Source organism: Maniola hyperantus, chromosome 2 (assembly GCF_902806685.2).
Source record: "Maniola hyperantus chromosome 2, iAphHyp1.2, whole genome shotgun sequence".
In the NCBI taxonomy this organism is placed as follows: Eukaryota; Metazoa; Arthropoda; class Insecta; order Lepidoptera; family Nymphalidae; genus Maniola; species Maniola hyperantus.
In genome coordinates, this window is record NC_048537.1 from 9094705 (window position 1) to 9112415 (window position 17711).

The window sequence follows — 17711 nt, forward strand, 5'->3', positions numbered from 1 at the left end:
CTTGCCCAAAGAGTATATAATCACTACGTTATTGGTCTTTGATATTCTCGATGCTTTTTTTTCTGGTCGGTGATTTGATTTTGATGTTGATGTGGTTGATGTGTATATATTTGGGCGCAATTTGAGACAGAATTTTCGGCTTTTGGGCAAGTCTATAAGATATTTCTGGTGAGAGTTAGATTAACAATTAAAAAATAACACGATGGCATTAGCTCTTCAAAGACGGGCAAACGTAAGTGATTTGATGATACCACTTTGTTTATTCATCTTTATAAAGGATTGCCCGCGGCTTTGTCCGCCTACAATCTGGAATCTGGATTTGCCATGTTTCCCGCTGTAAATAAAAGGTCAACCAATAGTAAAAATCACCACTTCGTAATTCGTTTAATTCGTATTTTATACATCGATGCAAATTAATGAACTTTCATTGGACACCCCCACTAATATTGATTAAAAGTAACTTCACTTTAAAACCCATTTGCAAATTGTAATAACTATTAAAGTAGTTTTACGATAGTAATTTTTGAATTATTTTACGTCCAATATGGTTGGCGGTTGGGCAACCGTTATTTATACTAATCCAATTTCCAATATTATATGTACCTATTTTCATGTCTGTTTGCTTCAAAACATGTCTTTCAAATAGGTACCTACCTATAACATTTCAACCCCCATTAAGGGTGGAAAATTGATACACTGCTGATGCTTATGCCTTAAAAGGGATTTAAATAATACCTTACTTTCAAGTTAGTCGGCATAACAGTTCCTGAAATTTCGTCATTTTAGTCGGCAAACTACATAATAATATTATGAAAATGTGACAGTGTGTGTCTGTCTATGTTACCAGCATACCATGGCCTTTACTTTAGTTTACCTTATATTTGTTGAATTCAACAAAGGGCTTTGGAGATTTTGGCCTGCCTTTTAGTCCCCCATTTTTCTTTTTTTCCAAAATAGTGGCCACACTTAAAACTTGTATAATCAATAGCTGACATCAATACAAATAAGTATAAGACAAAATCTTCCAAAGGTCAGGTTTCCAAGAGAATACAAGCTATCAAATTTGTACTGATGGCATCATCAGTACAGCAGCTGCTCGATTGCGGGGAAACTGCATCAATCATGATAACAATAAAATTGCAATCATTGGGATTTTCTGAATTTATGATATTCTTGTTGCAACAATACATTGTAGCCAACAGTAAGCGAACATCAACCAATCACAAATGATTGCAATCGTGACATTGTAGCTGTCATTCTACTGCAATCGAGCAGCAGACACCAATACAATTACTTTGATAGCTTAAATCTCAGCAAAGTGACACTTTGGAAGATCTTGTCTCATACAATACTTGTTTGTACCAGCTATTGATTAATAAAAATTTTGTGTGGCTGCTATTAAAAAAAAAAAAATGGAAAACATTGCAAAAATTCAAAAACCAAAATCTAATGTGGGCGCCAAGACACACCTTTAGAATTATCCTCCTATGTAATCCTCCATGTTTCACTGTTTTTCATTATTCCAATTTAAACTCGGTGAAAGGAAACAAAGCAGAGTTTGTTATTTATAACTTATATCGAACAAATTCTGCTCCTCTTAGCCACAGAGTAAGACATAGCTATGCATAGGATCATAGTAATTATTAGATTTTTTTGTTTTAGGTGAGACTTCCACCAGAAGTCAATAGAATTCTATACATAAGAAATTTACCATATAAAATATCAGCTGAAGAAATGTATGATATATTTGGTAAATATGGAGCTATAAGGCAAATTCGTGTGTAAGTATGTTTATCAAGATTCAAATCACCTTTGCAATTGTACATATTTTAAAATGGAGCACAGAAATTTTCTTTGCTCTGTGATATTTTACTTAATAATTTATATAATTTTATAACTCTAAATTCTTTATAAATACTATCTGTCCCGGCTTTACTCACGTGTGTAGTCGACGTTAGCCCGACTAGTTTCGAACCCATACGGGGTCCTTTTTCAAGGTAGTCTGTCCGCGCACGCGCCGCGGTTTTTACTGCGGGACGCACGTGCCGCTGCCCGTAGAAAATTCTTTTATAAGGCACCGTACCTCAAAAGGAAAAAGAAACCTTTATAGGATCACTTCATTGTCTGTCTGTCGTGTCTGTAAAGAAACCTATAGGGTACTTCCCGTTGACCTAGAATCATGAAATTTTGCAGGTAGGTAGGCCTTATAGCACACATACATCACAAAAAAATTAAAATGTGTTCATGAACAAATAACAATATTGTCAACTTTCAAAGTAAGATTACTATACCAAGTAATCATATGAAGGAGCTTTACTCGTACATTCTAAAAGAGAATTTTATTTATAATAGTTTTAGATTTATTGTGCAAAATGTCGAAAAAATAAGACTGTAGTACGGAACCCTCGGTGCGCGCGTCTGACTCGCACTTGGCTGGTATTTTTGTAATACATATTGTGTAATTTTTATTTATTTATTTTTTATTTGTACCAAAACATTTACAATAAAGAGAAAAACCGGCCAAGTGCGAGTCAAGCTCGCGCTTTGAGGGTTCCGTACTACAGTCGTATTTTTCGACATTTTCTACGATAATTCAAAAACTATGATGCATAAAAATAAATAAAAATCTGTTTTAGAATGCACAGGTGAAGACCTTTCAAATGATACCCTACTTGATATAGTTACTTACTTCGAAAATTAAAAATTCTAATTATTAGTTCATGACCACAATTTAATTTTTTTTGTGTGATCTAACCCTAAATTCACGGTTTTCAGATTTTTCCCCAAATGTCAGCTATAAGATCTACCTACCTGCCAAATTTCATGATTCTAGGTCAACGGGAAGTACCCTGTAGGTTTCTTGACAGACAGACGGACAGACAGACAGACAGACAATGAAGTGATCCTATAAGGGTTCCGTTTTTACTTTTGAGGTACGGATCCCTAAAAAGATAGTAAAAGTGGATAGGGAAGCACTGATCTCTATGAGAGATCTGTACCAGTAAGTTTTACTTTAATTTTAACAATATTTTACATTTGGACCATGAATTGGCAGTGCTCGAAATCTCCACTCCGCATCAGTGGAAACTTTAAATGGAGCGGAGCGGATTTTCATATAAAGCCTAAAGCCGGATAGAATGGTGTCGAGCTGATTGGAACTCAGCTCGATGCAGCTCTAGTCTGCTCAACTCCACTCTGTCCCACTCTGCTTCAATGGAAACACTTTCCACTTTTCACTGCTCTTCTCCGACCCATTCCGCCCAGCTTCGCGTCAATGGAAACGCATCCTGAGACCAGGACTTTCCTCATTTGGGCTCTAACAGAATAACAGCGTTGTGGTTACACTTTGTATCTACAACATTTAGCATTTTACGATGGCACATTTTAGACCTATTGTTTCATATTTGTAAATGTATATTGTGTGTGTACACAACATATTAATATTGTCTGATCAACAAATAAAACATATTCTATTCTATTCTATTTTGAATTTTCAGTGGCAATACACCTGAGAGCAGAGGCACAGCATTTGTGGTGTATGAAGACATATTTGATGCTAAAAATGCATGTGATCACTTATCTGGATTCAATGTCTGCAACAGATATTTGGTTGTGTTATATTATAGATCCAACAAAGCATTTAAGGGTATGGATATAGAAAAGAAACAAGAAGAACTAGATACTTTAAAAAAGAAATATGGTATATCAACAGATGAACTTCGCAAATAAATATATTATAACATAATTCTTACATACTGAGTGATTGAAAATAAAGACTAATTGTATTGTCTTTTAATAATATAATAAATAACATTACGCAAACCTAACCATAAATTTAATTTATATATTTATCTGAACTATCCTGAAATAAATATTTTATTAAGTAGGTAGTAGGTACAAACAGCAGCAGAAATAAATTTGCAGACTCCACTAACACATATCAACGTGTGAGTATGTGATATTATCGACGATGTAATTCTAAATACACGCCAATATAGCTGCAATGGAGTCACACATAATTCAGTAAAGGTATTTCTATACTTAGAATTGACGACGTAATTCTAAACACACGCCTATATAGTTAGTTGCAATTGAGTCCTAATGATTTTAAGATTATTTCGTGGTTTAACGACATATTTTAATGTACTTATATAACGACCACGATTGTTTCCAACAAAAATTAATCGTGGTTAACCCGTTATAAAAAGCTAAATGGGCGTGTGTTTAGAATTACGTCGTCGATAATATCTCATACTCACACATTGATGTGTGTTAGTGTGGCCTGCAAATCTATTTCTGCTGCTGCTAAAAGTTTGAAGGAGAAAACAACGTGAGCTCTCTATTCTCCCAAAGGTGTGTAAGACCGGCTATTTGGCCAACGTGGTGAACTATGGTCAAACCCTCTCAACCTTCATTCTGTATGGAGACACACTAGTAGGTGCTAGTAGTTGGCCGGCGATGTATTGAGATGCTGATGATAGTTCTAGCACACGAATATCTACTCATGTGGTCCAAGTTCAAGTTTGACGTCCACGTATACGCAATGGTTAGCGCTTAGTTTTTATGGGCTGGTAGTCCTGGGTTGGAATCCCGGCAGTAGATATTTGGGAATTAATTATTTCTAAATTATCTGGTTTGGTGGAAGACTTCGACATGATACCGGCAAAACTATAGGTACCGCAAAACGATTCAGCGTTCCGACCGTTAGACTTTGGTTGTAGCCTCTAACAAATATTCTTTAGTTTTTTAAAACGACCAAAATTTGTTCTATAATGAGGTATTCATGAGCACAGACAAACATGCGCGGGGGACAGGGGGATAAGTATGGCGCCAAGACATTTAATATCTTGGCGTAACTCAGAAGCAAGAACGCGCCTTCTAAATAGCTTGGGCTCGGAGGCCCTTTGTTGTGGTGGCAATAAAATAATCAAATGTAATACCTACCATATCTTAAAGTTGACAATTTTAATATCGTATACTTAATGTACGTTTCTTATTTCAAGTTCCAATCAATATCAATATTTTCAGGCATGGTGGTGGAAAGTCATTCCTATTTTTAGCTTCAACGCATTATAAAATTGATTTTTCAAAGAAAGAAAAGTCATTGAGAAAAAGTAAATTATTTTAATTCTTAGTTGCAAATTGCAATATTTAAATATTTACAATCCAATAAAAATTTTCATTTTAATTAGCTTCATGTTCATCAATATCCAAAGGTCTTCGAGAACGCCATCTATTTAAAATGATTACGCTAGCGCACAATAAAAGCAATAATGAGATGGAAACGCCACACATTGCTAATACTCCACCGTGTAGTCCTTTTTCATCTATGAACAAAAAAATTAGTCAAGTGTGAGTTGAACTCGTACACGAAGGGTTCCGCCCAAGAAATTTCAAACCAGTATAGTAAAAACTTGCAAGTAAGTGATAGACAGCGCCATCTTGATATGATTTAGTAAACTAATTATTTCGGGAACACTATTTTTTTGTGATGGAACCACTAATTTAACGGTTTTCGTACTTGTACTTGTAGATACGACATTGCTACCTGCCAAATTTCATGATTCCAGTAGGTCGATTTCGTGAAAACTGCATCAATTTTAGTAGGTACAATCTCAATCGTTGTGATTGGCTAAATTTGTGCGATTGCGGTAGAATGACAGCTACAATGTCACGTTCGCAATCACCTGTAGGGCGCGATTGCCTAAAACCTTCATCAATCATTATTACAATCTCAATTGTTTGTTGCATGCATTGTAGCTCGCTTACCATTGGCTACAATGCATTGTTGCAACAAGAATAGCATAAATTTAGCCAACCAGAACGATTGAGACTGTAATAAAAATTGATGCAGTTTTTCCGCAATCGACCTTATAGGTCAACGAGAAGTACCCTATAGGTTTTGATCTCTCCGATTTAATGGACAGACATGACAGACAGACAACGAAGTGATCCTATAAGGGCACCTTTTTTACTTTTGATGTACGGAACCCTAAAAAGTGCTATATTTGGTAGAAGTGCCTAAAATTATCATTTGTAAAAAATATCGTTACGTAATTGTGTTGCTGGACTCTTAAGTACCTTTTTCAGTTTGCTCATTCGACGTAAGTGTAGAAAATAACCGGGGTAAATATTGTAGCCAAAAAGCGATTTCTTTGCTTGTTTTATACTTATTGCAACGGGAGTCTTCTTTTTTGCATATTTCATGAATATATGAGTCACCCACCATATATCTCGGCCATTCGTTCAAATTATCTGGTGACCTAAAAAAAATTCCATAAAATTATTTTATAATCCTAGGTAATGATTCATCATCATCATCATGATCAACTCATCACCGGCTCACTACAGAGAACGGGTCTCCTCTCAGAGTGAGAAGGGTTTTGGTTTGGCCATAGTCTACCACGCTGGCCATGTGCGGATTGGTAGACTACACACCTTTGAGAACATTATGGAGAACTCTCAGGCATGCAGGTTTCTTCACGATGTTTTCCTTCACCGTTAAAGCAAGTGATATTTAATTAACTAAAACGCATATAACTCCGAAAAGTTAGAGGTGCGTGCCCGGGATCGATCATCGAACGCCCTACCTCCAGGTAATGATTACACAGGATAATTTAAATAGGTCTATGCAGATCATAGAAATAAAAACAGGTCAAGTACGACTCGAGTCGGACTCACGCACGAAGAATTCTGTAGATACCACCGTACAAAAATAACACTTAATTTGCATGGCGGCGGTTTTGTTAATATATTCGACATTACCTTTGCTTAGAGTTGAATAAAAAAAACTGCCTGTTTACGGTTCATGAGATACAGCCCGCTGGGAGACAGACGTACGGACGGGCAGCGTAGGCTAAGTATAAGTAGGGTCCTAAGGTAGAACCTTGAGAATTTAGTTAACGAATTTAAAGAATTAAATTATAATAGAATGACTAACCCGAATCTAACAAAGTTAATAATGTACTTCCTAAACTGTATTGACAACAGTTTCTCATTCTCAGATGAAGGTCGCCGGGCTACTTGGAGCATTAAAGCGTTTCCTAAAAGCGCTAATAATTCGGCACCGTGAGTTGCACCTGAAACGGACGTACGAAAACAATAATAATTATGACTGAGACGAGAATATAGATAATAAGTACTATAGTTAATAGGTACATGGTGACTTTTAAAGACGTCACAGCCTCGCTCAGAGTCGCTAATCGTTACTTAAGATTGAGTTAAAACGAAACAGATTTATGGGCATTAATAGATACCTACCTACTATATTATCAGTCTTCAATAAAAAAAATAAAAAAACATTTTTTAATATGGATTGGTTTGCGGTTGCAACTAAAGACGACTAAAAAAGTCATCCTATGATTACTTATAAAAGCAAAAGTCAGAAAAGCAGGTTAAATTTAACTAATTTTATAAGTTATTAAAATGTTCCCTCTCCCCTAAATGTATAAAGCTTGCACGTGGATATGGATCACAACGCGTAGAGGCTAATCGAGAGATTTAATCTTTATTATAACCTAACTGCAATATTAACTTGATTAGGGCACAATTGCTATTGTAACCACTTAATCAAAATATCGACCTAAATCCTCAACACAAAAGTATTTAATACTCGTTGAGTCTCGAGTCGGAACAAGACTCGCTTAAAAACCTTCAAACACTGGTATTTATACAAATCGATTCAAGATGGCTCCCCGCCATAGATCGCGTGACATCGGATGAGTCAAATATTGTCTAATTCATTAAACTAACTTCAATAAGCTTACACTTATTTTTTGTCTTTTTGGAGTTACAAACAACAAATAAGGACCTACTTAACAAATTATGTAAGTTCAAGTTTTAAGCTGGCAAAGTATGAAGAAGTCAACTTTGCATCCTGTTTTCCGACATACCTATACTTATCACGTTTTCCGCAAATTTTTTACTTACCTGTAAAATTAAGCGTTCGGCCACTTAAGTCTATATCAGTTGCACGCGAGTAGCGATAGACAAAGAGATGAGAAATTCGTCGAGCAAGTTTAGCTGCTAGAACAGCACAACCGGCACCCCATTTAGCTGAGGTTTCCATTCTTGCAGCGGTTTCTATTAATTTCATAAATTCACCGTCACTTTTCATACGCATTTTCGGACCTAAGTATTCCCAGCGTATTGCCTGTGCAAGCTGAAAAGAGATTTTGTTTGGAAGTAGATAAGTCATTTTCATAAGAGCCGTGATAGCCTAGTGGTGAAGACGTCCTCGTACTACTTGGGCCTCAGTAGGTCGCGGATCGATCCCGGCTAAGTTATGTATGTGAGTTTTAAGCAGTTAAATATCACTTGCTTTAACGCTGAAGGAAATCATCGTGAAAAAACCTGCCTGAGAGTTTTCCATAAAGTTCTTAAAAGTGTGTGAAGTCTGCCAATCCTCCATAAGTAATGTTACTTATTGAGAACTCTCAGGTGTGCAGTTTTACTCACTATGTTTTCCATCACCGTTTAAGCGGGTGATATTTAATTTCTTAAAACGTAGGTAAACTAGTAGTTACATAGCTCCGAAAAGTTAGAGGTGTGTGCCCGGGATCGAATCCGCGACCTCCCGAATTGGAGGTGGACGTCGTCCTAACCAGTAGGATATCACGGCGGTTTGCTACACTTAGATAGATTTAAATAGTTTTAATGCCTTTTAAATACTTATGTAAAACTCACAAGTGGCAAGGTTTCAGGTCGATCTATGGACAATAGGCGCAGGATTTCCTGAATGATTGTCACACTCGCGTGCTCGTAAAGTGAGTCTGGCCCGCGACGTGCCAAATCTTCATAATTATAATCTGTAAATATAAATCAAAAATTATACTTCGATCCCAAGCAAAAACAAAAGTGAAATCAAGGTCAATTTTCTTTCGAAAAATTTCTACTTATGTAGGTATCTCTCGCTCAAGTGGTGCATTCGTTTTTATGTCGGAAGCAATAGGTACCTAGGTATTAGTTACCTAGCTACCTATGAAAAATTCTGTACTTAAACCTTTTTTTAATCCTCTTAAAGCAAGCTTATTCATTGCGTGCATGCATTAGCCATTAGATGTTGGGTATATCTATATTATCACTACCCATATTATAAATGCGAAAGTGTTTGTTGATTTGTCCTTCAATCACGTCGCAACGGAGCAATGGATCGACGTGACGTTTTTTGCATGGGTGTAGTTTAAGAACTGGGGAGTGGCATAGGCTACTTTTTATCCCGGAAAATCAAAGAGTTCCCACAGGATTTTTAAAAACCTAAATATCCACGCATATTAAGTCGCGGGCATCAGCTAGTTTTATTATGAATAGTGAAAACTGATTGCAGTCGCATTCTATCATCACATCATCACATCTATTAAACCCGATCTCGTGCGGAAAAAGCTTGGTATGAGTAGATATTGATAAAAATTCACCGTAAGTTATGGCTTCCAGGTCAGTTGTTCCAAGGAGAACATCCAGTTGGATGTTTGGTAATTTTGACGACCCTAAGGCAGTGGGCAAAGAAGATGGTAAATATTGTTCCTTATCGGGTAAGAAATTATCCGCAATGGGTTGAATTACATTTGTCCAATTGCTCTGAAATAACTTTTTTTTTTTAATAAATAGACGTACCGGATAGCGGATAGTCAATTGAGTACCTAATCGAAAAAAAACAGTAGGTAAAGTGCGAGTCAGAGTCACACACTTACTTGGTATATTACCTAAGTACTTACTTATATGTATTACCTAAATAATTCAGCTGCAAACAAAATAATCTCGATGGCTTTTTTTTTATAAGGTGCGAAACCCTAAAAATTATTAAACAGTATTTTTAGAATTACCAGAATTGAATTGAATATATCCGATACAGATCGAGTTCTCAAGCATTGAAGTATTTCATTTTCCGTGTCACGTAAGCAATTTAAAGATTTGGTCAATCTTTGAGACATAATTTCAGTTGAATAACTATTCTCGCCTTCCTTCTGTACCGCTTTCCAAATGTTGTTCGGTGACATAATTATAGCACGTTGAAACATTCCTGTCAATTATAAAACGACGAATAATTAGGTAGGTATGTACCACAATTATAGTATCTTCAATTACTCACTATGAAGCTTGAGTCACTATAATATACAGCAGAAGACTATAATATAACACTTATACTGTATATTGTGAGTGATTGAAGATACTTGTGTTGTGTTACCTTTACATATAAGTACAAGTTTCAAGATACAACTGTGGGGCCGGCTGGACTCCGAGCAAGATTTCCGCTCGGAGGAAGTAAGTAAATGTTTAACTTACCGACCGTTCGAGGCGAAACAATGTGGTAAAGAACACTATCCGCACCAGCAGAATGTCCCAATAAAGTGATTGTATTAGGATCACCACCAAATGCAACAATATTTTCTCGTACCCAAAGTAAAGCCATGTACTGGTCCAACAAGGCAAGATTTCCTCGTGCTTTGATAGATTTTAATGTAAAGAAGGCCAAAATGTGAAGTCTATAAGCTACTGTTACTACAACAATGCCCTCTGCGGCCAGTTCTTGGCATGGCAACGTTATTCCATTTTGAGTCCATGAATTACTGTACAATATAATCAATACTGGTTGTAATTTGCCATCTACTCGCTGCCTAAAAAATAAGGAATAGTTACATAAACCCGAATAAAGGATGTTCCAGAACTAACGCAAGATTTGAATTTGGCGCCATTTGTGTAGTAAAGTGTTGCCAGCAAAAGAAGACTGTTCGGGGCTACGGTTCATGAGCGCTACACGAATTACTTAATAGCGTGTTTTCATTGTTTCAATTAGGTACTGAACGAGTAATTTCCTGGTAAATCATATTATTGTGATTTAACGCCGTTGAATATTTTTCTTCGGGGTTTCTTTAAAGTCTAAGGTTTATACCAACAAGTCCACAAATTCATGGTTTTTGGATTTATTCCTTTAGTTGTACAATAAGAACCTTCCTGCCAAATTTCATGATTCTAGGTCAACGGGACCCTATAAGTTTTCTTGACAGACTCACCAGACAGACAGATAGACAACAAAGTGATCCTTTAAGGGTTCCTTCTTCCTTTTGAGGTACGGAACCCTAAAAAAAATACAATGTTAAATTAATAACTTGTCTTTTAGAGCTATGAAAATTACTTCTTGCGTGAATTTTGGGACACGCTTTATTTAAATTCTAAAACATAAAATTTGACGCTCCTAACCCGTGGCGTCCATATATTAAGGTAGAGACAGTCTTCCTTGTAATGCTCGCTTTCATTAGCAGATTGACGACAACGTGGAGGCATGCGGTGAGCGAATAAAGTTCTTCTCCAACCCGAGTGCCTTTCCGGAGGCTGGAAGTAAATAATAAAAGCGAATCATTATTATTACACAAGAATATTCCTTCGACTCGAAAATATTATTTAAGAATACAATTATCCTATGCGTAGATAAAATAAGAAAAGAAGAGTAGGTATATTATATAAGTACAAGTTTAGAAACTTACAGCAAATCTTAATCTCCCTGTGGGCGGAGCTGCGTAAGGGATTCCATAAAACCCTTCTATGGGCTTAAGCGAGTTTTCCGTGAACACTTGAATCTGAATATTTTATAAACGATAGGAGAATTCTAATATTTTATATTAATCTTAGAGCGTAGATTAATAATAAATAGGTAGGTATCTAAGTACCTAATGATAATTTTTTCACCTCATTAATTAAAATTATTTTATTTTACTCTATGAAACTCAATCCCCGCTAAAACAGTAGGTCACAATAAAAAAAATTGTTGCTTTTTTAAAAATAACCGAACGAATGCTATTTATTAACTTCTGGTCTGCTTAATGCACAGAACATTTTATATGAATCTGATTCCTAGTTCCATCTCGAATCCGATCGAATCAGTTGATCGCGGGTCGCGGGTTCTTCAATCTTGGTCTACTCCATGTTCGCCTCAATTATTTTCTTTGCCAAATAATACTTAATACTTATTAGTTATTACACTTAAAATAATTATAAAGAGAGTCATAAAAATCAATCTTACCCCGACAACACGACCTTGCGGTAAATTTGCGACGGGATCTTGTCCAATAACAGAATAAAACAGCGACATAAAATACCAACCAATTCTTTTTTGCATTTTCAAGAGTTGAAATTTCGAATTTCAACTGTGGTTAATATAGTTGTTAGTGTAGTGTACTTAATACAATTAATTCTATCTAACCGACTATCACTCAACGCTTGCTAAAGTTAAAACTGATGGCCAACAATAAATGCATATGGTTGGACATTATTTCGACACAATAAAATCAGTACAATGATTACTCTCCAACCCATGACGAGACAATTGTAACGGCGATCACATTGTTCTAAAATAACCTATTTCCTTTTGTAATAATTAGATGCGTAGGTGACTAGGTACTTACGTTGAAACCTGATACCTACAATCCAGTTGCAAAAATTTTATTAATTACTTGCAAAAAATAAGAGAAAAATAGGAAACACGTAATGAAATCTCGAATTTGTAAATTCAACGGTGTTTGCTATGTTGCACAAGTTGTATCAATGATTGCCCGAATATTTATTTATAGGTACCTAAGTACATAGGTATGTGAATTTGAGTTCCTTATCAAAGTGTAGAGCCAATAAAAACGAAATAAGTAAGACTTTAATAAAATCTAACAATGTTACAATTTGTACGAGTCTCAGTATTGAACAAAACTATGATGTATAAACCGATCACATTACACTTTACCGTTACTTAATGCCATGTCAATTTTCTTCAAAAGAATTTTGTAATAATAATGCATAGGTTGATTGTTTGCAAAACCTATAGTCGCCAGCATTAATCCATAACCAAGAAGAATCGAAAATAGCTTGTGTTGAGCGAGCCAATGACGTAGACCACCAGCTAAAAAATAGGTAATGAATTAGGTTTTGCTTAAAGTTTAATTTTTTAGATTAGAGTACCTACCTACCTAGTTGCCTAACAATCGAAAGCTTGTTGTTATTAAGTACGTCTATACAGAACGATGAAAATATTAAAAATATGTACCTAAGTAAGTGTAGGTTAAACTTACCTTCTCTATTCAAACTCGTGGTTGGAAATCTCATCGACGTTGGTTGTTTGGCATATACCAGTAAATATCGAACTCGAATTAAATCGCAATTTGTCACAACAAAACTGGAAGTATGAGCCTCTGCTTCAATAGTTGACGTCTTAACTTCTTTGTACACACCGTCCCCTAAAATTTTTTTTACGAATCATTCAAAGTAATTATGTAGGTAGGTAGTTACCTATTAACTTTTAGCTGGCCAAGTGCGGATAGGCAGATTTCACACATCCTTGAGAATATTATAGAGACTTCTCAGGTATGCAAGTTTTTCTCACGATGTTTTCCTTCACCGTTAATAGAACTGAAACTGGAAAGTGATATTTCTTAACACATATCTCCGTGAAGTTAGAGATGCGTATCTGGGATCGAACCCCGGATACGCATAACAAAGTTTACAATGTTGGTAAAGGGTTTTATTTTACATTGTCCCTTAGGACTTTATTCCACAGAACGGAATCGTTTCTATCGGGTCATAAGTAAGGTTATATTGTCCTTTTTAATCGAAAAATACGACCGTTCGTTGTGGCGTTATTCGTAGGATACGACGATAATATACTTAAGTACCTACGTATCATTTCTAATTTGTACAGATGATCCAATAATACAAATAATACAAACCTTCATTTGTGACATGCTTTACTTGGTAATTGATTCCGTCGGGAACGTCGATAACTTCACACAGCGCTACACAAGACAGATGTCCTCCAATGCAACTAGCCCCCCAGCCAAATCCTCCATGGCTATATGGCAAACTTGCACTTAGTTCCGAGGAAAGATGTACACCGTTACCCGTTAGGTTTGTCTACGTGAATATGTAAGAGAAAAAGATACATAGGTATAGATATAGAAGGATATATTAGAATAGAACCAGCTGTGATAGCCTAGTGGTTAGGAGTGTTAGGACGTCCACCTTCCAATCGGAGGTCGGGGGTTCGACCCGGGCACGCACCTCTAACTTTTCGGAGTTATGTGCGTTTTTAAGTAATTAAAATATCACTTGCTTTAACGGTGAAGGAAAACATCGTGAGGAAACCTGCATGCCTGAGAGTTCTCCATAATATTCTTAAAGGTGTGTGAAGTCTGCCAATCCGCACTTGGCTAGCGTGGTAGACTATGGCCAAAACCCTTCTCACTCTGAGAGGTGACCCGTGATCTGTAGTGAGCTGGCGATGGGTTGATCACGATGATGATGATGTAGAATTAAGTACCTATATTTACTAGATGATGCCCGTGACTTCGTCCGCGTAAGTAAGTTTCGGTTTTTTAAAAATTCTGTGGTTTTTAGGGTTCCGTAGCTCAAAAGGAAAACGGAACCCTTATAGGATCACTGTGTTGTCTGTCTATCTGTCAAAAAAAACATAGGTACAGGTAAAGCCCTTTCATAATAATATGATACCCCGCTTGGTATATTAATCTTACTGAAAGTTGATAATACCTACTGATTATTTGTTCATGAACACATTTTAATATTTTTTTGCGTGTTGTACTTGTAACCGTGGTTGTAACCACAAATTCACGGTTTTCTGATTTTCCTCTTACGTGTGTTATAAGACAAATTTCATGATTCTACTTAGTTTAACGGGAAGTACCTATATATACTATTATATAAAGAGGTAATGTCGTTAGGTTTGTTTGTAGGGGGAAATCTTTGGAACTACTGAACCGATTTTAAAAATTCTTTCACCAATAGAAAGCTACATTATTTCTGAGTGACATAGGCTATACGGGATCTTTAAAAACCTAAATCTACGCGGGTGAAGCCGCGGGGATCAGCTAGTTTTGAATAAAATGGCATTGACTTTGAATCTGTAGGTACCTTTTGTCAAAATCGGTAGGTACACAACTGATATATGGGCCGTGAAAAGCTAGTAAACAGACAGACAGACACACTTTCGTATTTATATAATACTAGATGATGCCCGCGACTTCGTCCGCGTGGATTTAGGTTTTTAAAAATCCCGTGGGAACTCTTTGATTTTCCGGGATAAAAAGCCTATGCCCTTCCCTGGGATGTTAGCTACATCTGTACCAAATTTCATCAAAATCGGTGAAACCGTTGAACCGTGAAAAGCTAGCAGACAGACAGACAGACACACTTTCGCATTTATAATATAAGTATGGATATGGATTATGATAGTATGGATATGTATAAACCTTATGTAAGTGATGTTGCAACCCAAAGTTTAAAATGCTGTAAAAATTTTCAAGGCGATTTCCGTGGTAAGCATAAAACACCCTACGATTTTTCGATAACTCTTTCCATTTAAATTCTACGGGGGATTTGCACGAACTGACAACTTGGAAGATGTGCTGTGGCTTAGAAACTGGCAGCAACGACTGAGTACTTGTTAAAATGGCTTCGTGCTAAAATTTATACATAAAGGTTACCTACATCTATTTACATAGGTGCTTAATTTTTTATAATGTATAGTACCTACGCGACAGGTCGAGATAGCAATCGGGGTATGAGGCGGGAGACCCCCCGCACAGCCGCGCTCACCCGCACCGGGTTAGCGCGGGGTGTGCGGGGCATCATCAGTCACAGAGTACATTGAATATATACGGATCAGTTATCACCCCGATTGGCATCTCGACTTGTCGCGTACGGCGTGTGCTAACTGCTATACGCTAAAGAACAAAAAAATTACGATCATCTTCGCATTATTGCGTTTTTAATGGCACTTCGCATCGGTTAGATGGTTTCAAATTCTATAACGTACCTACATAGATATATTATTAAGATTCCGACGAGTAACAAGTAATTACAGGGTTTATTCAAAACTCACAGCTTCTTGCGGCATAGTTTTTAAGCTAGGCTCTTTAAGTCTTACAAGTACGTAAAATAGTAAATCAAGGATATCGGTTATATCGCTCAGGTTTTCAAGATTGTCCAAATGTTGTAAAACCAAATCTAAAGCTGGAACGTCAGTGATCAAACTCAGCTGAAATAAATAGGTAGGTATGAATTACTTATCAGAATTTTTATTTTTAAAAACATTCCTTTTGTTTTATAGGTACTTATTGTATGAATAATTTTTGTTTGAGATAGGTACCAATTCATCCATGTCTTTGATTCCATTTTTCATAAAAACGGGAGGAAAGGGTTTAAGACAGCTTTCGTATCTGAAGCTAAAAGCTGCTGCTACAAACAAGCTCCATTTTAAATCAGCCGCTTTGAAATCTTTTTCTAGCGTTAGTCTGTAACAATAACAATTTTGCCATGTAATGGCAAATGTAACAAGTGAATTTTCTAAAAACCCTCGACTGCGGTTTCTACTGCATATTTTTCAGCCCGCACATTAATGCTATGGAGTGTAATCCTCTACCTGAGACAAAGGTGAACCGTACTTTTGACATGACTGTTCACCCATAGAGTTAAAATGGCGCGTGAGTCATTTGTACGGACTATACAAAATCGGTTGAGCCGTTGGGTAGTTACGAGTGGACATAGCCACAAAGGTACATAAACATATAGGTCAAACACATAACCCTCTAAAAAAACCCTCACATAACCCTCTAAAAGTAATATTTTCCATCCCAAAGTAGGTGTGATCATTATTTATTTGTTTGAACTTTGAGTAGGTAGGTACTAAAGAGGCCCGAGGGATATCTACTCGTGTGCCCGAACTATATAGCTACTCGTACTCAACAAAATATCAATTTCGAAAGGCTCAGACCTGAGTCAGGTGTACCTGACACAGGTGTCCTGGCAAAGTAAATCATGATTAATTAATGACCTTAAATGCACGGCCTTTTTCTCTAAGGAGTCTAGTTTTGCTTGATAGCTATTATCAGATAATGTTTCGGAAGCTGATGCCAAATTACAATTTGTAGCTGTATCTGATAATGCTTCTGGCTCTCCGTCCATATTTGAACTTGCTGAATCTGTTTTATTAAAATTTACGTAATAGCATAATTTTGAATTCGGTGGAAAATATTGATTCTGATTGGGTTAATTAATTATTTGATTATTGTAAAACCGTATGCTACGCAGTTGTCAAAATTTGAAACAATTAAAAAACTAAAAGAACAGCACAACCAGTTCCAACCCAACTAGCAATAGTAAAATGTATCTAAGTCAATAAATAATTAATAGAGATTGAAAATGTTACGACTAGGTACGATAGTAGGTCTTCAAAATGCTATTTGATGTTATCAATAAAATACTATACTTAGGTATTATTTTAAAATTATTCTTTGCAGATGGACCTTTTACTATTCTTTTAATGCATATAGATAACTATATCGATGATTTAATGCCATTATTTTCATTGAACTGTCGACCACTCGCAAGTCAAGATCAAAAGAAGAGTAGGTACCGTAGATAGAATAATAGGTAGATTTAAGTACTGTGTAACCGCGTATGAGATAGCGATAGCACGACGTAACGTTGAATAACACGACAATTATTACCATTGTTTAGTAGTCATTATTTGTATTAACCGATCAACAGTATTTGTATTCAACGTTTTTTATGTGAAAACAAGTAAATAACTCATGAAAAATACAATTACGCCGCGAATTCTCAAAGTTTGTTTCGCAACTAAAGTTGCATGCCTTGTATATAAGTTGTATGTATTCTTGAAAAAAACCAGTTAGACGATAAGGGACAAAAAATAGGTT

General features: G+C 36.2%; 2 protein-coding genes across 2 annotated transcripts; one reads left to right on the top strand and one right to left on the bottom strand.

The window, feature by feature from the left end:
• Positions 1-39: 39 nt before the first annotated feature.
• On the top strand, positions 40-3834 carry Sf3b6 (splicing factor 3b subunit 6). The gene is made up of 3 exons (XM_034980298.2): positions 40-232; positions 1663-1781; positions 3498-3834. Exons 1-3 carry the CDS (start codon positions 203-205, stop codon positions 3727-3729), a joined length of 381 nt encoding a protein of 126 aa, XP_034836189.1. The 5' UTR covers positions 40-202; the 3' UTR covers positions 3730-3834.
• Positions 3835-5169: 1335 nt separating this feature from the next.
• On the bottom strand, positions 5170-17234 carry LOC117992540 (acetylcholinesterase-like). The gene is made up of 16 exons (XM_069504090.1): positions 16826-17234; positions 16142-16286; positions 15875-16030; positions 15243-15452; positions 13707-13890; positions 13053-13217; positions 12723-12883; positions 11197-11328; positions 10282-10609; positions 9822-10018; positions 9414-9576; positions 8686-8807; positions 7930-8161; positions 6941-7079; positions 6082-6263; positions 5170-5327 (listed from the first exon to the last, which is right to left on the bottom strand). The coding sequence occupies exons 1-16, from the start codon at positions 16954-16956 to the stop codon at positions 5185-5187; spliced, it is 2790 nt and encodes a 929-aa protein (XP_069360191.1). The 5' UTR covers positions 16957-17234; the 3' UTR covers positions 5170-5184.
• Between the last annotated feature and the right edge of the window lie 477 nt (positions 17235-17711).

Bases quoted from the DNA above. Each gene is read 5' to 3' on its own strand.
- Sf3b6 (XM_034980298.2), top strand. From the start codon at position 203: ATGGCATTAGCTCTTCAAAGACGGGCAAAC. The intron at 233-1,662 runs GTAAGTGATTTG...TTTTTGTTTTAG, and splicing joins CTCTTCAAAGACGGGCAAAC to GTGAGACTTCCACCAGAAGT. The intron at 1,782-3,497 runs GTAAGTATGTTT...TTGAATTTTCAG, and splicing joins GCTATAAGGCAAATTCGTGT to TGGCAATACACCTGAGAGCA.
- LOC117992540 (XM_069504090.1), bottom strand. From the start codon at position 16,956: ATGGACGGAGAGCCAGAAGCATTATCAGATACAGCTACAAATTGTAAT. The intron at 9,577-9,821 runs GTAATTCTAAAA...AAGTTATTTCAG, and splicing joins ATATATTCAATTCAATTCTG to AGCAATTGGACAAATGTAAT. The intron at 5,328-6,081 runs GTACTTAAGAGT...TTTTGTTCATAG, and splicing joins GAATGAGCAAACTGAAAAAG to ATGAAAAAGGACTACACGGT.